The following is a 9,835-nucleotide window of genomic DNA, read 5'->3' as shown; positions in this document are numbered from 1 at the left end:
ATAATAAACATGAAACATGAAATAGAAAAATTGAACTAATACTCTAGTCCTTATATATTATTATTAGAATAAACAATGAAGTAGAAAATTAGGAGAATACAAAATAGGCAGACCCCACCCACCATTTAGATGCTCAAAGCGAAAACCCTAATGGGTGCTAGCAAACAAACATTAGCATTTCCTAGAACGTTGTAGAAAAAACATAAATGAAGATAAACTGCACCAAACGGGCAGCTCTGCCTTGCCCGACGAAACCATCGAGAGGACACAAACTCGGCTCGTCCGCTGCGGCAGCCAAAGAGAGGGATCTAGAACATCGACGTGGCAAAAATCTGCCCGGCTAAAGCCTCCAAGGCGTCTCTTTTTCTTATCGTGCCTCACTACCAGTCTCTTCATTTTATTTTTGCTTCCGAGGGCTTGGGTTTCTCAGTTCTCACATCTTCGGCATCGATCGTGGAAAAAAACCCCAGAATCCCAATACTCTCATTTTATCCGCATTCAATCTCTCCCCAAGGGTTTCAGTTCAGAGATTTCATCCATGGCGGCTGCGGCTCATGTTCATTTGTTCGCAGCTGGCATACCTCATACCAACACCGGTTCTTCCAGAAGACCCAGCCGTGGAAATCGAAATAGCGCCTTCTTTGGCCTCGGTCTGGGTAAAAATCCCGTCTTCAATGGTGGATTTGGCAGCTTGCGCAGCAAGCAGACGCAGCAATCCAGAAGGCGGGCCGCGGGGCCTCTGAGGGTTGTCTGTGAGAAGGTTGTTGGAATCGATTTGGGGACTACGAATTCGGCTGTGGCGGCCATGGAAGGAGGTAAGCCCACCATCATCACTAATGCTGAGGGCCAGCGAACGACTCCCTCTGTGGTTGCTTACTCCAAGAACGGCGACCGTCTCGTCGGGCAAATTGCGAAGCGGCAGGCCGTGGTAAACCCTGAGAACACCTTTTTCTCCGTGAAGAGGTTCATTGGGAGAAAGATGTCAGAGGTGTCCGAGGAGTCCAAGCAGGTCTCCTATCGCGTTATCCGTGACGACAATGGTAATGTCAAGCTCGATTGTCCTGCAATTGGTAAACAATTCGCGGCCGAAGAGATTTCTGCGCAGGTTGGTCAATTGAATTTTCATTTTGTAGGTTGTATCAGCATTGTTTTCCATTATATACATTTCATAGCTCAACGAATGTGTCTTCATTGTTGCTATTATTAGCCTCATCAAAATCACCCAGTACTCGCACCTGGTCCCATTGCCATTTGTTTCCTTGTGTGTCCGAGGGAAATGAGCCTTGGGTTGCCAGGGGGGGTTGACCTGAGATGCATCATCCTTGCTGGTTGAATCACAACAGACCCGTTGAGTAGCCTTAATATTGAAGACTATTTTCAAAGAATATCGAACATCTTCTACTATAAATGCATTTCAGGTGCTCTGGGGCCCCGCTTCTGTGTGTGGTGACGAGAGGGGGTTTTCAGTGCAGTATGCCTTGGGTTGGTTTTAGCTATCAGTTGAATTTATTAAGCTTCTCTTTGAAGCCTTCTTTCTGGCTGCATTGCATCTTTTTCTTTTTTTGAAACACTTTGAGAAACACACTCTGAAGGGGCCGTACATCAAAGAGTAAACTTCTTTTGGCTTTAGGTGTGCGGGTGCCAACAATGGATGAGGGCTATCTATTCTGCCAAAGTCGTCTGGGACTTGATTACGCCTTGCTTCATCTCTTTGATACCTGTGCCATGTTGGTGGCGCAAACCAGAGTGAAGATGGAACGTTGGCAGTGGACTCAATATTTTATTTACTTGCCAGTCATCTACTATTTAAACGTCCAATCGGTTTTATCCATAATTTTGGAATTCGGTTTAAGCAGGGATCAACTTTATAAGGAAAAATAACTCCCAAATTATTTATCCAGGAAAAATTTATGGCATGGCGGAGTAAATAAATTATTATTATTACTACTTTCTGGGTCCTTAATTCATATCCTGGGGAAACTCACTGAGCATTTTCCCTCTCCTCGTTCCTATTCCGAGGATGGTACGCAGGGTAAAGGGTAAGCTGGATTGTTCAGCTTGTTTCAGATAGAAATATATCTCTCTCCAAAATTACAGGGAGTCCTCAGCGGTCTTGTGTGGTCTTTAGTTCTTAAGATTAGAAATACTATAAAAATAGAGTGAGTAGAATCCATCCATATATGGATGAATAACACCATTTTTCAGAAATAATTCTTTTTCTTTTATGCCCAAATCTGTGAGTTCGAGCTCAGGTCAACATCTCAGCAACTCGAGGCTCACAAAGAGAAAACATATCATATCAGAAAAGCAAATATGTTAGAAAGTGGGATTTGAAATACATACGTGTGTGTTTGTGTGTAATTTTTTTCTTAAAATGTCAGCCAATTTTACTTCAAGGTTATGATATTTTTATGGAAATGTCTCGGGCTTTATCCAGAGCAAAAGCCCAATTCGTTAAATTATCAAATTTCTACTCAAAACAAATGAGAAAGGAAGGCTTGAATTATTTTCAAGGAATGAAATATTGGGTCATGCTTAAGAATAAAAATTGCTTATTGGCAATTGCAATTGTAAAGAAATTAGTTGAAACAAAGCTATTGTGGGATCAAGTAACCCATGGAATTTGGATGAAGGGAATTGTTGTGATTGGTGAGTTGAGCCCTGTCAGATTTACAATAGAGATTGTAGAATCAGTAAATGGTTAAGATGGCGTTGATATTAGTGTAATTCTAGAGGTATGCATATTTGTCTGTCCTTTTTTTTTTGGAACTATTCAAGGGTATTTGGGATCGAATATATTTGTGCCTCTCTCACCTTCTATTTTTTAGTAGTCACCCCATGTATTTTTTTATCACCCCACTTTTCATTAGTAGAGTACTGAAAGGCTCTGAAATTGTCATAGAAATGTCTCAGGCTTCATCCAGAGCAAAACCCAATTTTTTTTAAATTAGCAAATCTCTACCCAACAAATTGCCAAGGCAGGCTTAAACGAAATATGAAGGAATGAAATATTGGGTGGTATTTAAGAATAAAATTTGCTGATTAGCAAATACAATTGTGAAGAATTTGCTTCAAACAGGGCTATTGTGGTTAAACCCATAAAATTTTGAGTGAAGACGAGTGTTGCTTTGGTTGGTGAGTTGAGCTCTGTTAGATTCACAATATAGATTGTAGAATAAGTAAATGGTTAAAATATCATTGATATCAAAAGTCTCGCCTAGACATGGGTCATGTTGCTTTGATTGGTCACGTGAATTTTGACGGATTTACAGGACAGTTTAAAATAAACCATTGTTCTTACAATACTAATGATATTGGTGTGATTCAATTTTTTTTTTTTGTTATGGTCATCTGTCATATCTGTGCTAGTATATGAACAAAATCAAGTTTTAAATTTTACAAGTTTAAATCAAAATAATGTAGATATGCTGTTTGATTTGAGTAAAGCTTATACAGATGTAATGAAGTAGTGGTTTTCTTTGTTTAGAATAGTTTGGCACAAGGAAACATTTGGTGTAAAATTATGGGTGCACAGGTGTGCATGCGGTCATGTTTCCCTTATTATGTTCCAGGCCACTGTTATGCATGGTTTGATTTTGTGAGGGCGTTGGGCCCTAAATGACACACTTGGTTAGAAATTGCTGATTTACACGTCTGAATTTGTTTGGTTCTAAAAATGTTTTTAATGCTATAATTTAAGTTTTGTATTGCCAAGCAGTTTGTGTCTAAGATACATTTGGCTATTGCTGATTTGGTTTGGTTTGAAAATGTAATTTAAGGTTTGCTTTTATAGGCATTTGTGTCTAATAAGTTGCAGTTGGGATTTTTGTGATATAGGTTTTGAGAAAGCTCGTTGATGATGCCACCAAGTTTTTAAATGATAAGGTCAACAAGGCTGTGATAACTGTTCCTGCATATTTCAATGATTCTCAGAGAACAGCCACAAAGGATGCAGGCCGGATTGCTGGCTTGGAAGTCCTGAGAATTATCAATGAACCCACTGCTGCTTCATTGGCCTATGGGTTCGAGAAGAAGAATAATGAAACAATACTTGTGTTTGATCTTGGTGGTGGGACATTCGATGTCTCAGGTAGGAACAGGTTTACTCAAAGCGTGTTAGCTTTCTATAGTTCTGTCTAAGTTTTATTGTTCAAATTGGGGTCTAGAAATTATGAACTTGTCATTGTTTGGGCATGTTGTGAGTATTTCTCCATTGTATTTGGTATAGCAATTTTGCAATCTGTATCTCTGTCCAGGAAATGTTAGTTGTTTTGTTGTCTTGATACCTTGTTTGCTGTTGTTGTCCAATCATAAAAGAAAATCCTTCAATTGTGTTTTGTTTGTAGGATCTTGTTTTGCAAGTTTTAGTGCCCTTTGCATCATTTGTTATGTATCATTTGTTTCCAGCTAATTTCATGAGTTTCCTTTTTATGTTTTTTCTGTAATTTTATTTGCACACTGTGTCAAGACTCTTTAAGTGCATTGATTTTAGGGCAATTCTGAGAACCCTTTTTTTGGGCAGATAATTATCATGCTTTCAGGGCAAACAGCAAATCTTTTCCATTTTTTTCCTGCAATTTTATATGCATCCAACTTTGTAGTCTCTTTAAGAATCCCGACTCTTCGGCACTTCTGAGAATCATTATTTTGGCAGTATCAATTTTTCAGGGCAAACTGCAAATCTTTTCCATTTTTACTCATCAATTTTATTTGCCCCCAATTTTTAGTTTGGTAGATTTTGTTTTGCAAGTTTTAGTGCCCTATTTATCATTTGTTCTATATCGTGTCTTGGGGCAACCCTTTTTTGTGTTTCTGCACTTTTATTTGCACCCAACTGTCAAGAATTTTTAACCATCTTGATCATTATTGACCTCAGGGCAATTCTGAGAACCTTTATTTTGGCAGATAATTATCATCATGTTTTCAACACAAACTGCAAATCTTTTTATTTTCACTTTGCAATCTTCAGAACCTTATTTGGTGAGATATATACATCACATCTGTTTCCATTGGGCTAGGTTTCTCACATTCAGTATTTCTCAACTGCTTTCCTTCTTACAAGTTCTGTACACTTTCGGACTATGAATTGCATGTTGCCTATTAATATGTTTCTTTGCTATCCTGTTTGGGTCAACTGTCAAATTCTTTTGATTTTGAATGTTAAGTTATCATAACTTCTGCAATACTTTTGCACTTGGTTCATTTTTATAACTCTTGCAACATCATCACATTTGGTATTTTAACTTTGTGGACGTCTTTGCATTCGGTTCATTTGGTATCATAACTTTGGCAACATTCTCAGAACTTTTGTTTTGCCAAACCTAGGTGTTATGTCTGTTTCTATTAGGCCAGGTTTCTCACTTTTTCTTAATTGTGTTCCTTCTTACAAATTCCATACACTTTTGTACAAGAAATTCCATTGTGTTTCTTAATTTATTTTTTTACTATCTTGTTTTGGACCAACTGTAAAATTCTTTCGACTTTGAATGTTAAGTTATCCAAATTTGCTGATAACTTCACATTTGCTTTAATTAGAAGGCTGTAGGACTCGTGTTCTTGTGGCAGTCGCTTGCTTTCATTATGAAAGTTGCAATTGACCCATTCATCTTCCAAATCTTTTTATTTTAGTGGGGTATTTTCAATTCTTTTTTGTTTTTGTTTTTAAAATTAAATTTTTAACTGATATTGTTATGTCAATATATAAGTGTGCCTTTTTGGTGTAAGCTGTGGGCACTGGAAAGTTTTTTGGCAGAATTTAGGGGATCTTGCTTAGTTTGATTCTTGTCCCAAAGTGCCTGCTTTTGTTTGTTATGGTTTCTCTGCAAAGTAATTTGAATATCTAAATCATATGACGGGCATTTCAAATTTGGTATTCTGTTTGCAGTGCTTGAGGTTGGAGATGGTGTATTTGAGGTGCTTTCCACTTCAGGTGACACACATCTAGGAGGAGATGACTTCGATAAGGTTTGTCCAAGAGGTTTTCTTTGCTGGATGCTAAGATCTTTTTTTTATTAAGAGGTTTTCTCAGCACGGGGAAGTAATTACGAAATGCTTTCTTGCTATAGAGAATTGTTGACTGGCTGGCCTCCAGCTTTAAGAAAGATGAGGGAATCGACTTGTTGAAAGACAAACAAGCTCTTCAACGTCTAACTGAAACCGCTGAGAAAGCTAAGATTGAATTGTCATCACTTACCCAAACAAGCATCAGGTGCGTTAAAAACTGTTTTTCTTTAATTGCCTTTATGTGCTTATTGGCTTCTGTCATTATATATATATTGACCTTCTGTATTCCAGTGTTCAATTGATATGATTATGTCACAATTTTTTGATATTTTGATATTTTTGAAGTTTTTTTGGCTTGAGAATGGCCGTTACGTGGGAACGAATTTTCGGACGTTTATCATGTTGTCACTTATTGCTTTAGTCGTAATTTTGAATGTTAATTTGTGCTGCAGTTTGCCATTCATAACAGCCACTGCAGATGGGCCCAAGCATATTGAGACAACCCTTACACGGGTCAAATTTGAAGAGCTGTGCTCTGATTTGCTTGACAGGTGAGTCGGTATTTATGGGCTAAATTTTGTTCTACTCAAACCCTCACAGCTGAATCTTATGTAGCCTGACTTTTTTATTTGCTTTTTGCAGGCTGAAGACTCCTGTCGAGAATTCATTGAGAGATGCCAAGTTGTCTTTCAAGGACTTGGATGAAATTATTTTGGTTGGTGGGTCTACTAGAATTCCCGCTGTTCAGGATCTGGTCAAGAGAGTGACTAACAAAGAGCCAAATGTCACTGTCAACCCAGATGAAGTTGTAGCTCTAGGGGCAGCAGTCCAGGTGGGTGGGGGGTGTATTCAACTCTCAATAGTATTCTATATCTTGTCTTTGGGTTTTAGGTTTCAACTCTACAAGATACATTTATGTGATTTGAGATTTGGGTGTGTTCTTTGAATTGACATCTGTTCCTTAATATCTATGATAAGCAAACTATGATATATGTTCATTACTAACATTTGGTCACACAGGCTGGAGTGCTAGCGGGTGATGTTAGCGACATCGTGCTTCTTGATGTTACTCCGCTGTCACTTGGACTGGAAACTCTTGGTGGTGTAATGACGAAAATCATTCCTCGGAACACTACACTACCAACCTCAAAATCTGAGGTGTTTTCTACGGCTGCTGATGGTCAGACAAGTGTTGAAATCAATGTTCTGCAAGGTGAACGAGAATTTGTCAAGGACAACAAGTCGCTTGGGAGTTTTCGGTTGGATGGAATTCCTCCTGCTCCCCGAGGTGTCCCTCAAATAGAGGTGAAGTTTGATATTGATGCAAACGGTATTCTTTCAGTCGCTGCTGTGGACAAAGGCACTCAAAAGAAGCAGGATATAACAATTACCGGTGCTAGCACCTTGCCAACTGATGAGGTAACTTTGCCTAGTTTTGTATCCTTTTAAAGGGTTTGAAACATCTTGAGTTTTTATGTGGTGTGTTTTCTGAGTAATGTTTGGTTGTATAATTAATGATTGCAGGTTGAAAAAATGGTGAAAGAGGCTGAGAGATTTTCTAAAGAAGACAAAGAGAAGAGAGAAGCTATTGATACAAAGAATCAAGCTGATTCTGTCGTCTATCAGACTGAGAAGCAGTTGAAGGAACTTGGTGATAAGGTACCCGCAGAAGTCAAGGACAAGGTGGAAGCTAAGCTGAAAGAACTTAAAGATGCAATTGCCAGTGGGTCAACGCAGTCGATGAAGGATACGATGGCAGCTCTCAACCAAGAAGTGATGCAGTTAGGGCAATCTCTTTACAACCAGCCTGGAGCCGCTGGCGGACCAACTGCTGGTGGGGAAGCAGGGTCTGGTAGTACTGGAGGAAAAACATCTGGGGGTGATGATGTTATAGATGCTGATTTTACAGACAGCAACTAACCCCACTATAGTGGGTTACTTGATATCTTGGAATAATTTTCATTCTAGTTTCAGAGTTGGCCCGTAGAGAACATGTTTAGTTGTGAATGGAGCTTTTTGTGATAGAACATTTTACCTCTAGCATTTGAAATACGTCTTATGTTTTGTAGATAAAATTTATCACTCCATTCAAAAGGTGTTTCAATCGGGGACAGAGCAGAATACCGCCAACAAGATGTTTGTTTCACGGTTCTCATCTTTTTACCCGCAAGAAATATATAGTGGGATGTACCTTGAGTTCTTTAATGAATTTTAAATAATCAATGTTCACGAATTTTTGTAATTAAATTGTTACAACTTCGTTGCAACTATTAATCATCATATAATAGTGTTCCTCTGGCCAATTTCATTTACATGTATTATTCAGTTGGGATTTTAGTATCGATGCAGTCACCTTATATGGTGTTTGACAGAAGAAAGACAATTTAAGAATATATATACAAAACCTTGTTATTGTGTTAGAGACTTCTTGTCAATGATAATATGATAGTGTTTTTCATGTTCAGTTAAAGTTTTAGTGCAGGTTACTCCAACCAGGTCATCTCAGATGGGGTGGAGGAATGTAACAATATATCGAGTTGCATTTGATGTTCAGGAACAAGAATGTGGTGGTGGTAAATTCCAATGGTAAATTCCAAGAACACTAGTGTTGGGCTTGTTCAGGATTGTGTTTGGTTGCTGTAAAAATGATCACACGGTGGTCTCGTGAAAAATCTCATTTAGGTCTCTGGTGTGTTTTCTACAATTTAAGTGTTTTCTACAATTTAATTTAAGTCTTTCTGGGTGTGGGTGTTTCTTATCATGTAGAAAATTAGGAAATTTCGGTTATTGCGAGGTCGGAGCCCATGGGGCTTTGGATTGATAGTGAATGGGTGCACTGTTAAGGCACTTCTTGCGATAAGTCACTGGTTATTGTACATTAGAAATATTTATCATATAAATTATTTTACTTTTATATAATATTATAATAAAATCTTATAAAATTAAGTAATAATATATATAAATCTTATAAAATTAAGTAATAATATATATATATATATATAACTTTGGTGTAAGTTACGGTATATTTTTATATTTTTGGTAACCTAGATAGCGATAATATTACAACACAAAAGAGAGTGCAGCCTTTACACTGCATGTGGTCCCTCCCTTAGTGAACAAAGGTCACCGTAATTTAAAAATATTATTTTTACTGCATTATATATCTGACAGTATTTTAGAGTGTTTAAAGAGCCTATATTTTTCCTTTACGAGTCTACTGAAATCAGCAAATAACATGGCAATGAGTTTCCCCTCGTTTGTGACCAAGAATAACAATAAGATTTAACTATGTGGTCCATATCCCGGGGAATTTCAGTCTCCGGTTTCAGGGATTACCTTGAGTTTGGGATTTGATGCGTTTCTCTGTTATGTTGCAATTTCAATGTTTGTGAACACTTCTCCATAATACATTTAATTTTTATCCATAACATTGAACTTATGATTTTGATCCATCGCGTTCAACTTATGCCCAATATAGCTTTTTGTATTTTGCTGCCCTTCACCTCCTCCCCCGAGTGAAAGGTTTATTCACTGAGTGGATTTTAGTTAGTTTAAATATGTCTCGTGTTCTGGAGAATCGTGAGTCTGGGGTTCATCCTTTGCTTCCAGTTGATCTTTGATCAATTTTCGTCTTTCTTCCGTTCCATTCTTGCCATCTCGCCTTTCGGTTTTCGTCGAGAAAAAGCTGTGGAAGCCCGCAGCCTACCCATATAGCGTTTGTTTCGGCTTTTGTTAATGCTTTGAGGTGTCCGCATGGAGAGGGGATATGCTTGCCAGTGGATGTGGTGCCTGTCAGCACACGTTTGCTGCATTCAGTGGCTGACTGTGTGTC

At 38.1% G+C, this 9,835-nt stretch overlaps 1 protein-coding gene across 1 annotated transcript; it reads left to right on the top strand.

Annotated features, from left to right (window-relative positions):
* The first annotated feature begins 242 nt into the window (after nt 1–242).
* On the top strand, nt 243–8,250 carry LOC149250530 (stromal 70 kDa heat shock-related protein, chloroplastic-like). Its single transcript, XM_089459116.1, has 8 exons — nt 243–1,105; nt 3,838–4,090; nt 5,885–5,964; nt 6,066–6,208; nt 6,456–6,554; nt 6,646–6,835; nt 7,024–7,422; nt 7,528–8,250. The coding sequence occupies exons 1-8, from the start codon at nt 539–541 to the stop codon at nt 7,921–7,923; spliced, it is 2,127 nt and encodes a 708-aa protein (XP_089315242.1). The 5' UTR covers nt 243–538; the 3' UTR covers nt 7,924–8,250.
* The last annotated feature ends 1,585 nt before the right edge of the window (nt 8,251–9,835 follow it).

The sequence above is a fragment of the Pinus tabuliformis genome, chromosome 7, assembly GCF_031772625.1.
Source record: "Pinus tabuliformis cultivar Carrire ecotype Pingquan chromosome 7, CPIR1, whole genome shotgun sequence".
In the NCBI taxonomy this organism is placed as follows: Eukaryota; Viridiplantae; Streptophyta; class Pinopsida; order Pinales; family Pinaceae; genus Pinus; species Pinus tabuliformis.
Note: the sequence above shows the minus strand (reverse complement) of the source record. Positions and strands in the feature narration are given on the sequence as shown.